The sequence below is a fragment of the Anopheles gambiae genome, chromosome 3, assembly GCF_943734735.2.
Source record: "Anopheles gambiae chromosome 3, idAnoGambNW_F1_1, whole genome shotgun sequence".
NCBI classification, from domain to species: Eukaryota; Metazoa; Arthropoda; class Insecta; order Diptera; family Culicidae; genus Anopheles; species Anopheles gambiae.
This window is the reverse complement of record NC_064602.1, coordinates 98976543-98997367: the sequence shown is the minus strand read 5'-3', so window position 1 is coordinate 98997367 and position 20825 is coordinate 98976543. Positions and strand designations below refer to the sequence as shown.

General features: G+C 39.6%; 2 protein-coding genes and 1 long non-coding RNA gene across 11 annotated transcripts; 2 read left to right on the top strand and 1 right to left on the bottom strand.

The window, feature by feature from the left end:
* Positions 1-135: 135 nt before the first annotated feature.
* LOC133392837 (uncharacterized) lies at positions 136-1564 on the top strand. Its single transcript, XR_009765831.1, has 2 exons — positions 136-262; positions 338-1564. It is a non-coding gene; the product is annotated as an uncharacterized LOC133392837 (long non-coding RNA).
* On the bottom strand, positions 1415-5661 carry LOC1280302 (G2/mitotic-specific cyclin-A). Of its 3 annotated transcripts, none has more exons than XM_061654766.1 (7): positions 5515-5661; positions 3778-4069; positions 3459-3694; positions 2949-3371; positions 2674-2878; positions 2350-2597; positions 1415-2258 (listed from the first exon to the last, which is right to left on the bottom strand). In XM_061654766.1, the coding sequence occupies exons 1-7, from the start codon at positions 5520-5522 to the stop codon at positions 2087-2089; spliced, it is 1584 nt and encodes a 527-aa protein (XP_061510750.1). In that variant the 5' UTR covers positions 5523-5661; the 3' UTR covers positions 1415-2086. The 3 variants fall into 3 exon arrangements, with proteins under 3 accessions (XP_061510750.1, XP_061510749.1, XP_320142.4); XM_061654765.1 differs by lacking the exon at positions 5515-5661 and adding an exon at positions 4181-4642; XM_320142.4 differs by lacking the exon at positions 5515-5661 and adding an exon at positions 4619-4642.
* A 1462-nt stretch (positions 5662-7123) lies between these two features.
* LOC1280305 (ceramide glucosyltransferase) lies at positions 7124-20437 on the top strand. 7 transcript variants are annotated; one of them, XM_061654760.1, is made up of 5 exons: positions 7139-7480; positions 7910-12215; positions 12916-13261; positions 13365-15529; positions 16468-20437. In XM_061654760.1, exons 4-5 carry the CDS (start codon positions 14061-14063, stop codon positions 16562-16564), a joined length of 1566 nt encoding a protein of 521 aa, XP_061510744.1. In that variant the 5' UTR covers positions 7139-7480; positions 7910-12215; positions 12916-13261; positions 13365-14060; the 3' UTR covers positions 16565-20437. The 7 variants fall into 7 exon arrangements, with proteins under 7 accessions (XP_001238258.1, XP_061510746.1, XP_061510744.1 ...); XM_061654763.1 differs by having other exon boundaries at positions 7140-7480; positions 12916-13060; positions 13329-15529; XM_061654762.1 differs by having other exon boundaries at positions 7138-7480; positions 7910-13261; positions 13329-15529.
* Positions 20438-20825: the final 388 nt, after the last annotated feature.

Genomic DNA, 20825 nt, shown 5'->3' with positions numbered 1-20825 from the left:
AACACTGCAGGAGCATTTCAGTTGCTAAAGGTGATTATATCGCTCTATTATTGTTTATGCTGAGCAAGATGGCAACAAGTGGTTCGCGTCATTAGATGTTTCCGGTGAATTCATTTGACATTTATATGAATTGTGTTTTGTTTGTATACCGGACGCTGGAGTAGCATGTACAGTCATTCGTTATCGAAATAATTTACCGAAATTAATATGAAGATGTGGCCTAATCCAATTAATTATTATGAATAATGCTGGTAGTCCAATTGTGAGAAAATTGCACAATCCATCTCGCACAGAGGCATCAATGAATCATCCGCCACCCCTTTACGATTTGTTCCAGCTGTCGCATCCATTCCGCATCTGCCGTCAGAATGCTCACCGAAGAGCTCAGCAGGACAGGGTGGTGGTTCAATCGCGACATTATTGTAGCATCTCCTCAAGGGTAGTTGATCGATCACTGGCGATTTGTAGCAAGCGGTGGTGTTATACAGAGCAGAATCTGGTTCAGCACCTTTACACGCATCATTGAGCATCATTGTAGTAAAAGCAACCACAATAGCAGTAACACCAGCGAGAGCAATGTTACAGACGACGAGGTTTCCCGCCGTCTCTGGGCAAGTTACCAGCGTCAACAAACAGCTTAACACGTTCAGCCCGGTGGCAGACCCCAGAGCCTGTCATTGAACTTTCCCGTATGCCTGTGGCCCTGGGGCCCGCCATTGGTCTTTGGCTAAGGAAACAAAAAACATTGCGAACAACTGTACTCCACTCGCATGAATAGCAGCAGTGGGCAAGTATAAGAGCGGTGTTCTAAGAATTATTGCGGTTGGTAAAAACCTCATCCTACACACAGCGGCGGATGTAACGGTAGACGAACTAGGCGGTCGCCTACCTGCCGATCTGCCGATATCGGCCCTGCCGATTCAGGGGTCCCGTAGATCGGTAGTCTATAGTATGCAGTATGTATACAAGTGGACAGAGTACTAGTTCCTAAGGCCTCCGCGATAATGAACGTGGGACCCCGAGACTGGCGAATCATTTGCACCCCCCCCCCCTCCCCCCCCTGTCAGCAATTTAAGTAGCCTGTAAAATCTCCCAACAGTTGATTGCCATAACACCCCCCCCCCCCCCCCCCGAGTGAAGCAATACCTGTCGGAGATTGGGTGTCCAACATTGATGGTAGGTTGCAATCAGCCACCGGGCTATGTTATGATGGCGTGCTCCAGCAGGTGAGCAGGCTAACAAGAGACAGCGATACGTCTCATTAAGTTCCCGAAAAACATGAAAGATAAGAACGAATGCACCAACCTAAAATGGATGAAAAGTAATTTTGCATATAATTCCCTACGATAGACAATAATTAGAAGCTGTTCAAATGTAGTTTATATTTTTAATTAAGAAGAAAATGCAATTGTTCTTACTTGTGTCTATTATCTTTTATTTCGCTGTAAAATGTTTAACAAAAAATTGTAATGTCTTAATCCATAAGATTTCGTTACAACTATGTATCGCTTTTTAGTTTCTAAGCATTCTTTTTTATTTAATATAATTTCAGTATGAATCGCCATCGTCGTAATTTGTCATTATTTCCTATTTATTACCCACCGTTCTTATACTGATGCGTCGATTTCAAAGGTGTTACTGAGAGATCGACAAACGTTCCATATTCATGGTTTATGTTCAAAAGTCGCATTAATGGTCATTTTTAGTTGTATGTGCTGTTATTCTGAACTGGACATGGCCAAAAACACTGGCATACAATAGTCTGCATTAGACGAACATGTAGTTTTGACAGAAAATGACAGGAAAAGACAGTTTTTGTGGGAAACGTTTCAAGAAAGACAAAGCCATTAAATAAGCAAAAGTTTATAAATAAACTCGTCCATAGTTCCGGCAACGTTATAAAATCATACAAAATAATACAGGTTTTTGCAGTATTATACAAAAAGTAAACGATACATAAGTAAGGAAAGAATGCATGACACAAATACATCAAGAATATTTGTCTAAACATGAAGATCAAGTATAAATAAGCAAAAAGCAAACATAATCTCTAACGGGACAAAAGAGCCTCATAATTTAACGGCGTCTAAACGAAAAGTAAGTTTGATGGATTTTCTCGCCCCATTTCCTTCAACAACTCACTGTCGGTGTTAGAAAGTAGCAGTGTTGCAGCAGAAGAATTGCATAATGTAGCGCATATCTTATCAAAAGATTCTTTTGTTATCTCAGTAGCAGGTAAGGATGCGACTTCATGGTATCTAAAAATGAAAAAAAAAACATTTAAATTACATTTTAATGTTGTCCATTGAAGCTCATCTTTTTTTATTAAACCTAGACTAAATGGCTTACGTTTTGGATTTGTATTTTTCCTGTATTGCTTGTTGTTGCATTGTTACTGCATCAACATGAGTTTTGTTTAGATCTAAAATTATGTCTCTCATGTCGACCAATTTGTAACCAGTATTATTCTCTAACATCTTCGACCACATCGGTAAATCGAGAGTGCGTCTTGCTAATGCCAAAGCACCGGCTGCAATTTTGGATGGCATATACGTTAGGAATGGATCTGCTTCCAGCAATGACAACTCGCAAAGATACTGCAAAATGAAAATCGAAATGAATTCACAATGGTCTCGAAAACAAGTGAAATACATAAGGAAGCTTAAATATTACCATTGTTAAATATTTAACTTTATCGGGTACGTCGTTCATCACACAGTAGGTATTAGTAAATACCAACGAAGTTGGTACCGTCAAATCAAATGAAAGAACCTTCAGTATGAGCTGCTCCATTCGCAACACTTGGGTCTTGGTGTACGTATCATCTGTTATGTAAACAAACTCGCTCACGTCCGGTGGATAGATTTCTTCGTACTTGCTGCGATTGGTGATGGAAGTGAGATTTTTATAAAATAATGCGTTTAATACTTATGCTATGCTATGCTTACGCTGCGATAAACATGGCGGCTGTGCCTACCAACTGAAGCTTGGCACGAACTACCGACATGAAGCTAAGGAATCGATCGATGTAAGATACGGCAAGGGCAAGTGTTTCTCCCTGCAGTTTGTATTCTTCGGAAACCTCCACCAACCAATCGACCAGAATTGTGCGCATAGAATGGGTTATGTCAGTCTGTTTAAGCATATATCCCGGCTTCGGACGATTGCGCTTTTCGGCTTCTTTAAGATAAAGTAGTATGTCTTCCTGGTACTCCTCTACCTCGAAGAAACGCTCGCGATCGTTCCTAGGGATGGGTCCTTCTTCGACAATTATGCTAGTCGACTTGTCTATTGACATTGGAGAAAAGTTTTCTCCCACTGACATGGGAGTTTCGAGCAGTTCTGCATGTTTTAGCTCTTGCAAAGGAGCGCTACGGATACCAAGAATGTATAATTACCATTATTACCAACTTCTTTGCTTTTCTATCTTGCCTCGTAACTTTCATCCAACTACTTACCGCTTCTCTAGGATCGCGTCATCTTTCTTAGGGACACACATTTCCTTTACATTTTCTTTCGACTCGTCGTATATCTCGAACCCTTTGAATGGTTCATTTGGAACGGATGATTTCTTAACAGCCTTAACCTGTATATTCTGCTTAGCTTCCACAGCATTCTCGTCACTCACTTTTCCAGACTTAGGCAACAGAACAGCACCGCCTGGACGTAGATTTTTTACTTTGCCCTCCTTTACCTGTCATTAATGGTTAAATAATTTGTTTTGTTTCTTTACCTACACATGTCTTGCAAAGGCAGCTAATTTGAGTTTGAACTTACAGTCTTTTCCATATTCGCCACATTGCTTTGGACATTGCTGAGAACGCTGAACATAGTCCGTTGTTGCTGGTGCTGAATGCCAATGGAATGTAAAATAACATTTTTTCCAGCTGGTAGCCCCCCAGCGCCATTGTTAGATGCCAGGATTGCGTTTTTCTTTCCTCCCACAGGCGCCAGCACGCGGTTCTCCTTTTCCAAATCTTCATGAATTCGGAACGCCGCCATTTTTAACACTATTCTGAATACCTTTCGCACAGTTAACCAACTTACTATTCGTTGCTTCTTTACTTTTCTAAGCAGGAAAATAGTTGATTAGTTTTGCGAGTCTAAGGTTGCTTCGCGTAAGACGAAGGAAGCTTCGTTGTATGTATGTGTGTGTGGGCTTCGCCAACTATATACGCACTTGAATGCTTCAGGTTGTTATTAGTTTAGATATTACTGCAGATTGTCACCAGTTTATTCAATTGCGTCTATCTTGCAATATATGTATATATATATAGAGGACAAAACCTATAAATGCTGAGACATTCAAGCAAATAACGCTGTAAGCAGATTAGTGCGTGCGTGCCGAACTTAGCGCTTGGCTTGAGAATGCTTCTTAGCGCATTATTTTTAGAGATGGGGTAATTTCATACAACTATGAAACAAATTTCCCTCAAATATAATGTAATTTTAACATCATATCGAAACAAACACTCAATCACTAATACGGGACATAGGACACGAACAAAACTAGAACTACGTCGAAGTGCTTGACGAGAAAGCGCTTCCTTTTTTAAACAGGGAAGAAAATGGAGGCAAACGAATCAAACAGCTGTCGGCAACGGTTTTTCGGTCTCACCTCAGTCAATGGTTTGCAATATACTGTGCGGCGTTGTGACGTCACAGTGGTTCATATGGTCGAGTTGAACCAAGGTAGATTAAAGAGATCAGGTGGTGGAGACAAGGTGGATAAAACATGTTAGGTGTTTTACATATTCAGATCTGCTTTATCCGTAGAGTTGGCAACCAAATTTACAAACGTAAGTTGGCAAACCGGCATACCCGAGTATTCCACACGTTTTGACACAAAAATAACTGGTTTCATACAAGGTGTATATATTTAGAAGGTTGATTTTTATCGCTTTTGCTGGGTGACATTGTGGGAGACATCTGTCAATCACTGCATACAAATTTCATTACCCAACACCAGCCCTCCCCGATTTCTATACCGGAGCTTACGGAACAGTTATCCCAAGTGACATTTGCTCGAAAGTGTTTTTCCATATCTGCTCGATTAGTACTCGATACGCCTGAAATTGTAAATTTGTGTGTGATCACGTGTATTGAAAGCGCTAAGATTTGGTGAGTTCGTAAATTTGACTTTCTTCTATCGATGCACGATGCCGTCGAGCCCATTTTACATTCGTAGCTTTGATGTTTTATGAAAAACAAAAGCAAATTTTGTGTGATGTTATTTTATAAAAAATCGATATTATATATGTTTAAAATGGCTCCATGACCAACTATAACGATAGGAAACATCATTTTCGAGCGAATCTAAAAGAAAACAACGAAAAAGCCGCATCACAGTTGATTTTAAAGGCCTTTTTCTATATTCCCTTAAACTGGTGCAATTTAAAGGAAGTTTAAGGCTCCAGTTTAAGGGAATTTGCTCGAATTCCCGATTATTCGTGCTCGAAAATGTCAGTTGGGATGTCATGACGAGAAATGTCATTTTACTCTGAACAACTTCACCTTGTCATATTAAAACATCTTGGTTTCTGTCGTGATCGATGGACATTTTTCTTCACTTTTATCTATTTTTTTCACTTTTATCAAACTTTTTTCTTTATTTCCTCGCTTTCAACCTCCCCACAACCTTACTTCAATTGATCAACCACAAGACTGTCGTCCGTCTTCCCCAACTTCCTTTACTTTCCAGTTTCGCCCGGCCTGTCTTGCGCTTGACGCTCTTTCGCCCTTGCAAGCAAATTGCTTGATTAAATATTTTCTTGCAAGGGTAATTCAATTTTTGTTTTGAATATTATTATTAACCGTTCCTATCAGTATTAATCTTTCTCATTCAACTGATATATTAGTTTATCGCCTGCTTCCTTTTTTTATTTTTTTTATTATTATTTCGCTGTCCTATCTCAATCCCTACAGTTTCATATGTAAGCAATGCGTTCTTTCTTTTAATGCCGTAACCCAAATAGCCAGAATTGCTTAAGCAGCTCATTTTGGCCCGCTAAAGATCGCTGCTCTAATTCGCCTTTTTCAGTAGATAAACCCCAAGTGCCACAAATCCACTAAAAGACCACTAAACGGCTTCTGAACGACTCAAGCTCTCTAACTAAACGGAATATAGAATGACTTCGTTTAGCAGGCGGCAAACGACTCATGCATTCTAAAAATAGCAAAAAAGCTGGTGGCGCTATCTGATAGTGGGATACCCCAACCAGTTGAGAGCTTCATCGCTTGGAGGAGAACTTTCTCATTTCTTCTGTACTGTTGTATGGTTTCGCATTGAAGTTATGCATTGCTAGAACTAGAACGGCGATACGATTGTTTAAATACTAAACTCCAACGGAAACCACCAGCTCTGAGGCGAATGAGATTTGAGTAATGGTCGTTGGTGTTGATACCCACGTATCTGACCACACGACCATTCACATAGATTTTTGCTCAGAAAATTAGAAGGCTATATAGCGCCACAGATTAAGCTTAAACGACTGGAAAATTGAATATCCATAGAAAAAAATGAAAGCTCCACAGCTTCATTGGTTTGATCAATAGATGGCGTTATTACAACTCATCATTATATTGCAATCCTTTTCTTGCAATGTGTTTCGACAAGTTTCATCTTATCATGACCTATGTAGCCTTCTAACTTTCTGAGCAAAAATCTATATGAATGGTCGTGTGGTCAGATACGTGGGTATCAACACCAACGACCATTATTCAAATCTCACTTGCTTCAGTGCTGGTGGATTCCGTTGGAGTTTACACAGACCACTGATTGATCTCAAATATCCAGTAAAATTGTGAATGTTTTGGATAGACTTTGGAGTGAGTACAAAGAAAAATCATCAAAGCATCCAGTTTGTTATGGATCTAACTGTCAAACCAGATTTTCTTCTTTTTTTCGTTTTTAGTCATCAAATTGCACTACATAATCCCACTTGATGTATCAACTCACTTTGATAGATTCCAAAATCGAATGACAGTATTTTCCTCCGTGTAATAAGGCCTTAACGGTTTTAAAATAATCCAAGGTCTCCCTAATATGATGACCTTTACCCAAAGGACGCACCTAATCTCCTTAATACACCTTGCATCGAACATTTATTTTGTGAACTGTCATTTGATATTTCCAAACCATATCCTTGATTTGACTCTGTGCGTGTGATTTGTCAAAGCTTTTCTCATGACAGCAATAAGAGGGCTGCGTTTTTATAGTTTCGAGCAATTCCTTCCAAAAACTTCGAAATCGCTATGAAAATCTTGTAAAAAAAACATTTTCCAAACATACAAAGTTGCTTCTGCAATCTTGCCAATGTGCAGTTTTGTGTTTGCCTATTCTTCTCAGCTCGGTGTGTGTGCTAACATCCAGCTCTGTTGCAAATCACTCTTTCCTCTGGGTATCTCTTGGGATCCTTGGGTACAAAAAATAATGTTTGCTGCAAAACAATAATTAACACGTTCAGCAGCACTTCTTCAGGTAAGTTGTTATTTGTACCTAAATTGTATTACTTAAGCTGACAATTGAAGTGCGTGGTTTTGTCAATTTAGAAAGAAACAATATTAGCTGCAAAAAATATTCTTAATAAATGTGTTGCTTTCTGTGATTTTGCGTGAGTATGTGATAGCTAATACAGTGGATGTATGTTTTCAAACATCTAAAGCTGCTAGATATTCATTTCAATGTCGCATCCGCAATGGTATTATGTATATAGTTTAAAATGAGACTTGTGATCATGTGGGGGTAAAAGTAAATCACTGGGAACTCAACATTCTAGGTGTTTATTTATGTGACTCAATCCTATCGCATTTAAGTGACAGATTAAGGCTGGACTTCTACAGTTGCTGCATAATCAAATCACGCGTACATGCATTTAATGATAAATCTTTTCTTTTCCTTATTTAACAGATCTTCGTCGTACTTCCAAGAAAAGTATACCAGCGTTTGAGTGGGGCCAGATGAATTGACATTCAATCGTCGACCTGTTCCGGGAACGGAGAGCAATCGATTAACCCGTATATGGTGTAGCGCCGCATATCATCTCTTTGTGTCATCAGTTCTTAATTAACTTCAAGTTTGACCCACAACATCTGACTACTGAATCTTGCGTAATGATAACAAAAAATTGACGAACGGACATAGACAACACACTAGTGGCGATTAGTTGTACATTTTGGATCGCGCAGAAACATTGTTAGCAGCCCCGATTGATCTCAGTCGAACAAACTACAACAACAGTGTGAGTCTCGTCGCGGGATGCATTATTTTGGAGCAACTCTTTCATTGCCTGTACTGGCATTATCACTTTCAAGGCATGAGTCATCATCTGTTATCAGAAAGCCTGTGTCGTTTGAAAGGCCCACGGTTTGTCCAGTGTTCAACCAGCAACCGCTAGTTCAGTAATCAAGCGAGCGGAGCGAGTTAATCATACTAGCAACAAACTGTTATCTGTTCCAAAGCTGAGAATAAGTAAAGATTAAAGGTGGTTACCTTCTGTTACGTGATAAGTCCCGAACGAAGTGTCCCGAAAAACTGTGAATGCAACCGACCTGTTATGCGAGAACTTGATACAATCTAGAACAGCGAACAGTTAGACACATTTTTTTGAAACAATTATACAGTATCTGTGCTACTGCTTGTGCATCTAAGCGGAGCCGTGCGTGTGTGTTTGTGTAATAAGGACACATTAGTGCAAAGAAGAACGTATAACAGTCCAATCATGAAACAATGTCGCCAACGATGATAACCATCATACACTGCTTGGCTATCGGTATACTGATATTTTGGTGCGGAAAATGGATCATTCATCTGACTGCCATCACGTATGGGAAGATAAAACTACATAAAAAAGCATCCCAACAGCCGCGAGAAACTCCGTATCCCTCGGTGTCGATTCTGAAGCCGCTAATGGGAGTCGATCCAAATTTACAGAACAATTTGGAAACCTTTTTCCTCATGGACTATCCGGTCTACGAGCTGCTTTTTTGCATCGAATCCCCGGATGACCCAGCGGTTGAAGTTGTCAAACGATTATGTGATAAATATCCCAGCATCGAAGCTAAGCTTCTTGTCGGCGGCTCGAACGTGGGAGTAAACCCAAAGATAAATAATCTCTATCCGGGCTATATGCAGGCTCAATATGAGCTAATAATGATTTCCGATGCAGGTATCCGGATGAAGAGTGACACATTGACCGACATGGTGAACCATATGACGGAAAAGGTTGGATTAGTGCATCAGATGCCGTTCGTATGCGACCGAGAGGGGTTTGCAGCAGCGTTTGAGAAAATATACTTCGGCACAGTGCAGTCCCGGATCTACTTGTGTGCAGATCTCCTCGGTATTAACTGTCATACGGGAATGTCCTGTTTGATGCGCAAAGACGTGCTAGATCAACTGGGAGGTGTCCAGGCGTTTGGTTGCTATCTGGCCGAAGATTTCTTTCTGGCCAAGGCATTCCACGATCATAATTGGAAGTTGACGATCAGCAGCCAGCCTGCATGGCAGAACTCTGGCATTTGTGATATTAGCAGCTTTCAGGCGCGCCTTACACGATGGGCAAAGCTGAGAGTGGCCATGGTGCCAACGACCATCCTCCTCGAGCCTATGTCAGAGTGCATCATCGTCGGTATGTTTGCTTGCGGCGCCGCGAAAGTACTCTTCCGATGGAATCCATTGGTGTTTTTCCTCATTCATACACTAGTGTGGTTTCTGTCTGACTGGGTATTGCTGTCGATCATCCAGAATGGGGCGTTACCATTTAATAAGTTTACCTTTTTCGTCGGATGGGCTTTTCGCGAGATCAGCGGACCCTACCTATTCTTTAATGCTTTATGGAATCCAGCTATCAGATGGCGAACTCGTGTGTATAAGCTTGCTTGGGGGGGCGTTGCGTACGAACTTACATCTCAAATTAAGTCATAATTTGGGCTTACGTTGTTTTATTTTCTATGCTTATGTCTCTACTATTCGAACAAATTGCGTTCATAAGGAAAAACTTCATGAGTGAGCCATTTTTTTAAGCAAGCGCACATTTGTACGAATAATATAAATACCCCACCCGAGAGAGCATTGTATGGAATAGGTTTATACATGAACGGTGTCAGATTTTTGTTCAGTTTGTTTTTTCGTACACGATTGTTTTCCTCGTCTTAATGTCACTAGTAAATGTATGCAAACGAAAACAAATATTCGGTTTATAAATCACTCGTTATTTCACTAGAAGTATCGTAAAAACCATCGTCGTTTAATATAATATATTCAGTACATTTGTCATTTTTGCATACGGTATAAATGTTAATTTGCGATGTTGATGAAACATCTCGATCAAAGGATCACCGTGGATAAGTTTTGGTTAAACGAGTTTATGTTTTTGTGTTTACTTTACCACTGTTTGATGTATATACTATTTATAAATCTTATGAAAACTAAGTTAGAACCCACTTTGGAACAAATAAAACAATTAGCTGAACGTAACAAAGTAATGAATGTCTTGCTATACGATGTATAAAATGCTAGAGAAAGAAAATTTTCTGACATGAATGTATCTCTCTAACATATGTACAATGCTAACCATCATCCCCGTTAATGTTGTTTGATAAATGCTTTAAATTTGCGGATTTGTATTATTCACCAAACTACCGGTTCTAATCATATGAGTTTTTTGTCTGTTGGCTATTGTAGATAAGAAACCTGGGATTAACGAAATGTTCGTACTGATAGCGATGCGCGTTCAAGTGAAGGCTTACAAAAAGCAAGTGTGATACGATTTAAATATTAACCGATGAAATCACATTTCTTTACCAAAGTTTGTAACCAACCAAACGACTGTTTCTTATCAATAAGAGGTTGAACATGTGTAGCAAGATTCTTCGGTAACCTATCTTATGAATTACAAACTGTGGACGTAAATAGTAAGGAAAATAATATCTTAATAGCAAGCCACATACCAAATCATGTGAAAAGTATTAGAATACTTGTTCTTAATTTTTTTTTGTTAATTATACTGGCGACAGTTCTGCTGATTCGAGTTTAACGAACTTAAAGCTATATTATTAGATTGCTACAAGGAAGCATGTTCTATTAACCTAGCTTTTGTTTCTATTTGGCGTAACGATCTACGCGGTCATGCCGACCTATAAAGGCTTTCAAGACTTATTAGTACCACGCAGCCGGATAGTCACAGTCCTTGCTACGGGGGCGATGGTCCATATGAGGTTTGAGGCCATCACGAGCATGCTGTTAAGTTGTGCGAGTTGACACTGTCTACCCTAAGATAACTTGGAGCTTGAGGCATTAAAGTTACTTGATAGGCGTTTTTATAGAATAGTTGGTTGAGCTTGATGGTAGGTTCAACCCGTATGAGATTACCTGCAGACGTTGAACTAAGAATAAACATGTGTCAGAATGAAAGGAAATTAAACCGAAAGTGCGAAAAAAACCTCATTACACGATGCTATTAGGTCGTACCATTGAAATAAAGAATAAGAACAAAAATGAACCTATATTTGTTAAAGCATGAGACTACATTTTTAAAAGTAATGTGACAATTTTAGTCATTTAAATATTAAAATACGTTTCCAAAAAAAAATCTTCTTTCACGTTCCACAGTCTGTATATCAAATTTATGTAGAGGCTATTATTGCGTAAAAATGTAATTAAAAGTTTGCAAATAATATTCTTATGTTTAAAGGGAGACTTACGTACCATACTACATTAGCGAGTATTTTTTAACAGACGAGTATATTGCATTTTGTTGTGCGGCAAACGAGATAGGCAAATTGTTGTTTATTTTTTTAACTGTAATTTGCGGAAATGACCATCTTTTTTAACTAACACAAGGAACATTTATACGGCATGCTTCTAGTATTGAACTTATCATGCTAAACGAATTTTAACGGACAGTTGTTGGATAATCCGTGGTGTTCAATTATTCGTAAATTTCCTAGAATGAAAAACCCCGGATTAACGAAGACAAGTTTTTTCTCTGCTGAAGCAACAACACTCGGAATTGGTGAGAGCAGAGCACACGAGTGTTGGAAGGATCACAGGACTATAGGCCAACATCAATAGCTGCAACAACAACGTCTAATATGTCCATATTAGAAGAGTAGCACTAATTGCAAATTGTTTCAAATACGTGCGTATTGAGGAAAAGTGCATAGTTGGTGAATGTCTAGAGGAAGTGAAATAGTTGTAATGGTTCACTTTGTTGGTAAGGCATAACATGGAATAATCTCTGTCTGTTAGTTCGTGGTTCGTAGACAAAAGAAAGAAAGTATTGTGATGTTACTATGTGTACAAAAGCAAGTCCATAATATAATACCAAGCGATACCAGCTACCAAAGGAATATCTGTTTGAACCATTTTGTTATCACTGAGATTAGAGTAAGCTGCGCAGCAAGTGAAATCATATTCGTAGCCAGTCTGGAGTTGTTGCGTTTATTGCAATTTTTGCTACTTCTACAGCATCAAAGCGGGTTTGCTGAGTATGGAAGTGTCTGTGCGAGGATTCCGAGTTGCAAAGGAGGAGAGACCTGCGTGAAGACGGGTTGGCGTTTATTTATAGAACTGCCTTGCTCACTCGCATGTTGCGTACGTGTGTTGGAACATTCATAAATTTATGCTTATGTGCGCGGGCACCACGAGTCAACATGCTATCTACACCATCTGTGCATGACTTTGATGTAACAAGAATAGAGTAAGCAGCTCGTCGATTGAGATTGTAATCCACTGTGTATAGCATTTTTTGAGTGACACATAACATCATACATGAACATATTAATCTATTGGAAATGTTTTACAGACCCAGTACATATTTTTATGTGTCCAAAATGAGTCAAACAGCAGATGTTTGATCAAATCAATTTTAATATCGTTTATCTTATATCAAATTTTCTAACACATGTGTATAGGAGTCAAATTATCGCAACGGTTGCTAGAAAATTGAACAAAGAACGCCATGCAAGGCGTCTCCATCAGCAGGATGTTGGAAATGCACCATTAATCGAAGCTGCTGGCAATGCATTACTCAATTTCGAGCGTGCGTATGTGAACGTAGTATGTGTCTGTGTATATACATGTGTGTGAAGGTGTTTGTTTTTGCCACAAGAGAAAAGAAACATGCGAGAATGCAACCATTCGAGCGATAAGCTTTTGTTGTTAGAATATGGTGGAAAAAGTGATTGCATCGGCGGTGCAGTGAAGATTATGAAGTAGAGCAAAATACTAACAGAAGATTACAATGAGCACCAGGTTTCGGTAAGAGGTTTAAGAAACGTATGAAATTAATAGAAAAGTGTGACTTATTTTTCGCATTCCACTATAGGCTGAAAAAGTGCAATAATAATAGTTCCCTATCTAGTCATAGATGTGTGAGCAGGCTGCTAAAAAAGTGAAGGTCGCTAAACAAATTGCAAAGCTAAAGTAAGCTGCAACGTTTGAGCTGTGGAGTGAAGTGGAAAGTGAATAAAAAGGTCTACCTTACAATTAGCAAGAAAGTTAAATGATGAAAAATCGACCAGGAAGTTATGAAGTGAAAAGTATATATTTGTATTGCATCTGTGTGGCACGGCAAGAAAGTTTTCTCATTTTGTAATAAGTGCCCGTAAAACACATAGAAGTGTGCCACGTTAGTTCCATTCGTGTGCATTAGTAGTGCTAGGGGAAACTGTAGTTCACATTATATCATATGTTCTACATTTCCTTTCAATAAAAGTGTAAAAGTGGATAGAATAATTGGTTTGCCAATAGCGTGCTAATGATTATCAGCTAAATTGCGACGAATATTTTTCTTGGTCGCAATTGCGTTACTCTAAAAACTTGGAGATGTACGCCAGTGAAAGCATAACCGATGGATTACAACAGTGTTGACTAGTATTCTTTGATTTAACGGTGTGGAGCACGTTGATCAGTGCAGAGTGAGGCATTGTGCAATATTTATGTACAGTGGCCACCAGGACGGTTTCCGCGGTGGAGGTGGTGTAAAACAACGGCCATTTCGAGAACCATACCGAACCGTAAGCGACGCAAAGAAAACGCTCGGTTTGATGTGCACAGAATGCCCAACACAAACGAAAGCTCGCATTCCGGCACGACTACGACGGTGGCGGCGGCAGCTGCAGCAGCAAATGCTGGGGATGACCTCGGTAGCACAGACGAGGTGAAAGTATTCAAGGACGAAGGTGATCGAGAGGATGAAAAGGCTTCGTCGGAAAATTTACTCGAGGAAAAATTTAATCTGATCGATCTTACCGAAAGTGCTGAGAACTTGGTGAAGAATTCGTCGGCTCGGCAGGACCTCAGCCCTTCTTCATATGCACCTGTTAGCCGTTCCGAGCCCACCCCAACTGGTAGCGGTACGGGTGGTGGGAGTGCCGGTACTAGCAGCGCCGGAAAACTAAATTCACCGGACCATTCGCCGGGCTTCAGCGGAATGGGTTACCTTCCCCCGTATCAGTATTCGAGCGGAACAGCCAGCGCACTGCAGGCGGCCGGTTCAATGGGCAAGGGTGCATTGGGTTTAACGCAATTTTTTTGTAACGATGATCCACTTTCTAACCCACCCCCCGCTCATTGCGGTATCCTGCCGTATCAACTAGATTCAAAAGCTATCGGTCTTTCTGCAAGGCAGTCATTGTACTCGTTCTCCACCAGCCAGTATCCGTATCCATCGATTCTATCCTCCAACATGTTGCCAGTACCGCCATCATGGCATTCGCCTTCCATGTACTCTACTGCACCTAGTTTCCGCAACTCATATCCATCTTCGCTACAGATCTACACAACGTTGGCTAGCGATCTATACTCGCGCTATCAATCCTCGCAGTCGCTGCTTAACTCGGTGCACTCGCATAACGTGCTTAATCAGAGTCTGCAACAGGTGAAACAGGAAACGGGTCTGGTTGGAGCGGGTGGAAACGGTATAGGGCAAGATTTAGGGATTGGACACAACTACAGTGTTCGGCAGCACGTGCATAGTCCGGGAAGCAAGTCCGCAGTTGTTGATCTGCCGCAGGAGTTAACGAATCGCTTCGGTCGTGCCCAGAGTGTTGGGAGTACCGGCAGTGGTGGCGGTGGTGGAGGTAGTGTCGGTAGCGCAATCGGCAACGGAGCTAGCAGTGGTGGAAGTAGCGGGAGCGGAACATCCAGTGGAGGTTCCAAGAAAAAGTGTGCATCCGAGCGAGGTCATCAGCAACAAGTGCAGCCGCAGAACCAGCAACAACCAAACCGGCCACATATCAAGAAACCTCTGAATGCATTCATGTTGTACATGAAAGAAATGCGTGCGAAAGTTGTGGCTGAATGTACGTTAAAGGAATCTGCTGCCATAAACCAGATCCTTGGTCGAAAATGGCATTCCTTGTCACGAGATGAACAGAGCGTGTACTACGACAAGGCGCGACAGGAACGTCAACTACACATGGAAATGTATCCAGGATGGACGGCTCGGGACAACTATGGATACGGCTCGAAAAAGAAACGGAAAGCGAAAAAGAAGGACCAACTGGGCAGCGAACCACCCAGCAGGTAAGTCTAAACGGTAGTTTCTGTTTTCCTTCCTGGTATAAGACATTTTATATTCTATATATATATTCTAGTTTTGATTCGAACTAAACATAATTGAAACATATTTAGAGAATAGAGATAGACAAATAGAGAGTGAGATCGATGTAGGAAATACCCATCATTCCAACCAATTTCAAAAACTTCGTTTATTTTTAGTAAAGCGTCTTGAAGGCTAGACATATGGTTTCTACCTTATTTCATGTTTTCTGGCATGTACGACCAAATGGTGTACCGTTTATTTCGTCCAAGACATAACATAAACAACGTAACGTGTATGGTATGGTGCACAATATGAAAAAATAGCATTTGAGATGGTTTCCAAAGATAACACATGATGAAATTCAGCGTTAAAAACAATAATAAATTGCAGTTTTTTGGCTTTTACACCATACCTTGCTTTTCAATATCATTCTTGTAGCTTCTAGTGGCACTGTTCATAATATTTTGTTGGAATTGCGTCTGCAATCGATTATGCAAACATATAGTTTTTTATTTGTTTTAGTTTTTCAGAACGGTAGTATAAATTAAAGATGCCGAGATCATTATTATTATTGTTTTGCTGTAATCGCCAATACATTAGTCGTATAATATTGAAGATATTGTGTGAGTAAATGTTATTATGTAACATCATCCTCTATTGTTGGATGACTCAGCGTTGGATAATTTGATATCAAAATGTGCCTAGGAGATTAATGAATTGTGGCTTTTTTCTTATAAAAATACTTAAATACACTGAAGATACACTTATATTAATTATAGTGTTTTTTATCAGGCACGCTTGCCGTTTTCCATAATACATCCCTTCCTATTATCTACCATTATATTAGCATAGCCATATGTGAAATAACTAAAACTGAAAATGAAATCAAAATACCGTCAAACGATCCACTTTATTGCAGGCGTAAGAAAATCTGTATACGTAACGAGGAATCTGACAACTACGATGGATCGCGTATGTCGGACGAGTACATGGGAAGCTATGGCACAGTGGTGTAATAAAACACCTCTAACACACCCCCACCTTCCATGCCCACAGGCCGTCACGATGATGCCTCTTTAGAGAACCGGGAGTACCGGCTGCCTATCCCTAATAGAAGTAGCACCGGCAAGAGCAACGCATGACTGCGAAGCTTTACTCAATAAGACTTCAAACGACACTTTGTATATGTGTAGGAAATATAAGCATAAGATAAATGATCGTGTGAAGTAGAGCAAAGCAAGGCAGCCTAACCCAACGATAGTACGATGTCTTTGTACGAATTTACGTGGAGATCGACGAATGTTTCACTTACCTAAACCATATTTACGTACGTCATCTGTGTGTATATCGATCGACTCTTACGTTTAACTCACCGGATTTCTTTTACTTCGTCGTACGATTATGCTAGGTAGAAAAGACCATTGGCCAAAGATAATTTAAGCAGTAATGAAGCGATGTTCTAGAAAATGCACATGTTGCAAGTAATTTATGTGCAATTAACAACTCAGAATGCACTTTTAACAAAAGTTGTGGATCATGTACAGTGTGTACTATTAATTTCTGTTTTAAGAAATTATTACAAAAATAGTTTACGAATGGTACTTAATACGGTGCCGCATTAAAACTGGAACTGTATCAAATGTAAAAGAATGTGCATTTTAGAAATTGAACAATATGTAAATGCAGTTTAGATTCAAGATGATAATGTTTTTCGGTTATACCACCGACGTAGTCGAATTAATATACCAGTACAGGGAAGCCATCGATGGCGCAATGGAAAGGCTATATACACTTCTCTAATTGTGTCTCTAATGTTTGATGCACAAGCCTTTTAGAGAGTGTTTCTTTTATGAAATATTTCATAAGATGTTTCTCACCCAGAATAAATTTTCGGTCATTTGATTTAATCATCATGCAAAAGTGTTTGTTGGCAACCAGCGCAAATAAGCTATAGTCAATCCATAAGTCAATATCTTCTAATGGGTAATGGTTGCAGGCTAGAATCTTTTTACATGCACACAAAGATGATTCCCAATCAGGCTAGAAGGGATCCTGCTTGAATATAATTATATACATACTATATATAGATATACATAATAGGTATTTTTAGCACCTAAGAGACAAATAAAAATGTGTAACAATGTAGCTGATAGTAAAAAGCCAAAATGCGAGTAATAGAACATGTCAATGTCAAATTTCGAATTGTTTATGGCATTTTAAAGCCTAGATTGCAATCGGAAGTAATAGAAGGAGGTTTTGAAACAATTTATCATTTTTGTAATGGTTTAATTTTATTACATTGCTTTGAATTCAGAGTATTCTAATTGTTTTCTTAACATCAAAAGTATCATTTTTACGTATTGATAGCAGGTTTCAATCCAATCTCATTTGCATCCAAGTGTAATATAGACGTGTTTTGTCTATTTTGTAAAAATATTTCCCCCCATGAGCATATCCATTATCTGCCGACACTGCAGTTAAAAAATGCACAGTAAAATTCAATTCGCACTTTTTGCTTGAGATAACGTTAATCGTTATCACCTGTCAATTTGGTAAGCAAACACTTCAACCGGAACTACGTTAATTTGTTGGAGAGCGAATATTTCGTCAAAGTTGCGGTAGATACATTCTTACAGATAACGAGGGTGTCGAACCGTCTGTTCGAACTCACTTCCACTGGATTGTAACCCAACAATAGATGAGACCGGAACAAGGCTAATTAAAAACTTCCGTGGAACCAAACCGGAGTCCTCTTTACATCATTCCTTTTGGATACAACCTTTCAATGATTACCGTTAGAGAATAGTTCAGGTCGTTCTTCGCCTTCGCTCTTACGTGGGTGCTACATGATGGTCGTGCGCCATTTTGCTCTCCTAATTTGGTTGCCATTCCCTCTGGTTTTCCGTGTTCCAGTTCGGTTGGATGTTTTTTTGGTTTTCTATTTTGAATCAGACACATAATCCCTCAGAACCAGCATTAAACCAGGGGTAAAAGTAAAAATATGTGTGTGTGTATGTGCCATGCCTCCGATTCGGATATGAAATGGTTTCATTCGGTTCTAATGCTACCGTTTGCAGCCATTGGTAGTGTCATCATTAGAGCATTTGCTAATAATCGGGTTGCCGCATGGTCGGTCTGGGCTTGAAACGGACGTAAAATTGCGTCCCGTGGATTGTGAGGGACAGATGAATTCAACCGATGCTCTGGCTGCACAGCAACTAGGGGAAATTAAATCGCGTCTTTTGCCGCCTTCGCGACTTGCCCTTTGCATCGTCATCATCAGAATCGGTTTTAATGGAGAGTAATACGCGCAAGAAGCTATACCGTAGGTATTGATAATAAATAGAGATGGAAACATACCATTTATTTAAAGCAAGATAAGGAAAGCAATGTAAGTAGTGTAATGGGACAATGAATGAATATTTTAATCTTCTAAATTAGAATCGTTTGAGGGGAAACGTATGTACTTTTCAGCGACGTACACATTGCCGTAAAGTGACCAAAAAGCCATAATGTTGTGTGGTTCGGAATCCAACTATGGGAATATTTTTCAATTAACAAGAGTTTTAAATTTATTTAAATAATTAAGCAGGTATTAAAAGACGTTTCGGGGCGTTATAATATAAAATGCATGGATCAATATATGGGATTTTTTAAATCATTACATTAACACGAAAATACAACATATTACAACGCTCCACATAATTACACCATATTTCACTATCTTCTAGTATGAGAGGAATGAGCTTGATTTTATCACACTTACTGGCTGGTAAAAAAATATTTCAAAATGAATGACAAGCCATTTCGTGTCGTGCAATGAACAATATTACAGAATGTGAAATAACACAAGTGTGTGATGAGAGTATTATTTTCGTGATGAATTTACTTGCGAATGAGTTATTCATCCGTGTGTTGTTTCGCAACGAGAGGGTTGCTGCTGCTGGTTTCCTTTCCGAGCATAGAGCTCAGCTTCACCCTACTTGTAGGGTTTCACATACCGTGTCGACGTTCATGCGACGTCGGGTCAATGCAGGGGATGGGTTTAATCTTTAAATGATTCCAAGGAATGAAGGGAATCGGTGAGTGCAATGTATATCTTACAGATACATACAGGGGCGAGCTATGAAAAGGGCCAAAGCATATTTACAATAGAAAAGCAAACAAAAGCGGAAACTTCTAACAACAACAATAACAACAACCACAGTGCTCCTTGCACTTCTGCGTAAGGCCACATTGTATCATTTGAAACAAACAGAGCAAGCGAGAGTAAACTGTGTGTGGTAGGAGACACAGTGAAGGTTGTGAAAAAAGGATGTAAATATAATTGTAAACAATAGTCTAGGCACATTCATGCACTCCTGTTGCCCTGCTTCGTTCTTGGTTCGAAAACACACGGGAACTGATAGGTAACTTGGATTTTTTATCATCCTTTCGCATGATGATGGAGAAATACTGCGGAATGCCTAGCGTGCGGTAAAATTTAAACCCTCTCTATTGTAGTTGACGTTTTTCGAACTGACGGCAGCAAAGATGATCACATGTGCGGCCTCGTGTGCAAAAAGAAAATAAAAGTGAGGGATGAATGTGTAATCTGTTCTTCCGGTTGTAAATGAAGTTAAACAGAAATTATGGTATTGTTAGTATTCAATGGGGCCAGTCTGGTGGTACAGTCGTCAACTCGTATGACGTAACAACATGCCCGTCATGGATTCAAGCCCCGAATAGACCGTGTCCCCATACGTAACAATAAGTCACTGAAAGCCAAGCTCACTTCACTAGGTGGGTACAGGCAGGCCTTGACCGACAGCGGTTGTTGTGCCAAAGAAGAAGAAGAAGAAGTATTCAATGAAAATACATTAAAAGTTCCTTCAAAATGAAAAAAAAAACTACACCAGAAATGTATGCATCTATACCGTAGGGTAGGAGAGGGGACGGAATTGCGGAGGAATTAAAAAATATAAATTTATAACTGTAACGCCTGTTTTAAATTTTCTAAGTTTAGGTAGCAGGGAGTTCAGCATTTTAGATCACTAAAAATGATTTTAATCGCGCTTGTACGTATGTACAATGCGAGACACGTGTTTTCAGAAACTTTATCCACAAAAATTGACCAGATTTCAACTATCAACCTGCACATATTCATTGTGAGTCATTATTTTGTATTCACAGTACATGTAATCGTGTGTTAAACATCAAAAGGCACAATGCTGAACAAATTACTATAAGCGAGTGAACCGGTATTGTAGGATTAGGATGTGTTGACCAGACCTAGGC

Excerpts from the sequence above, each read along its gene's own strand:
- LOC1280302 (XM_061654766.1), bottom strand. Across the intron at positions 2,879-2,948 it reads GCCGCCATGTTTATCGCAGC|CAAGTACGAAGAAATCTATC; the intron begins GTAAGCATAGCA and ends CACCAATCGCAG. Across the intron at positions 2,259-2,349 it reads GAAAAATACAAATCCAAAAC|ATACCATGAAGTCGCATCCT; the intron begins GTAAGCCATTTA and ends TTTCATTTTTAG.
- LOC1280305 (XM_061654762.1), top strand. The coding sequence starts at position 14,061 with ATGCCCAACACAAACGAAAGCTCGCATTCCGGCACGACTACGACGGTG. Across the intron at positions 15,530-16,467 it reads GGCAGCGAACCACCCAGCAG|GCGTAAGAAAATCTGTATAC; the intron begins GTAAGTCTAAAC and ends ACTTTATTGCAG.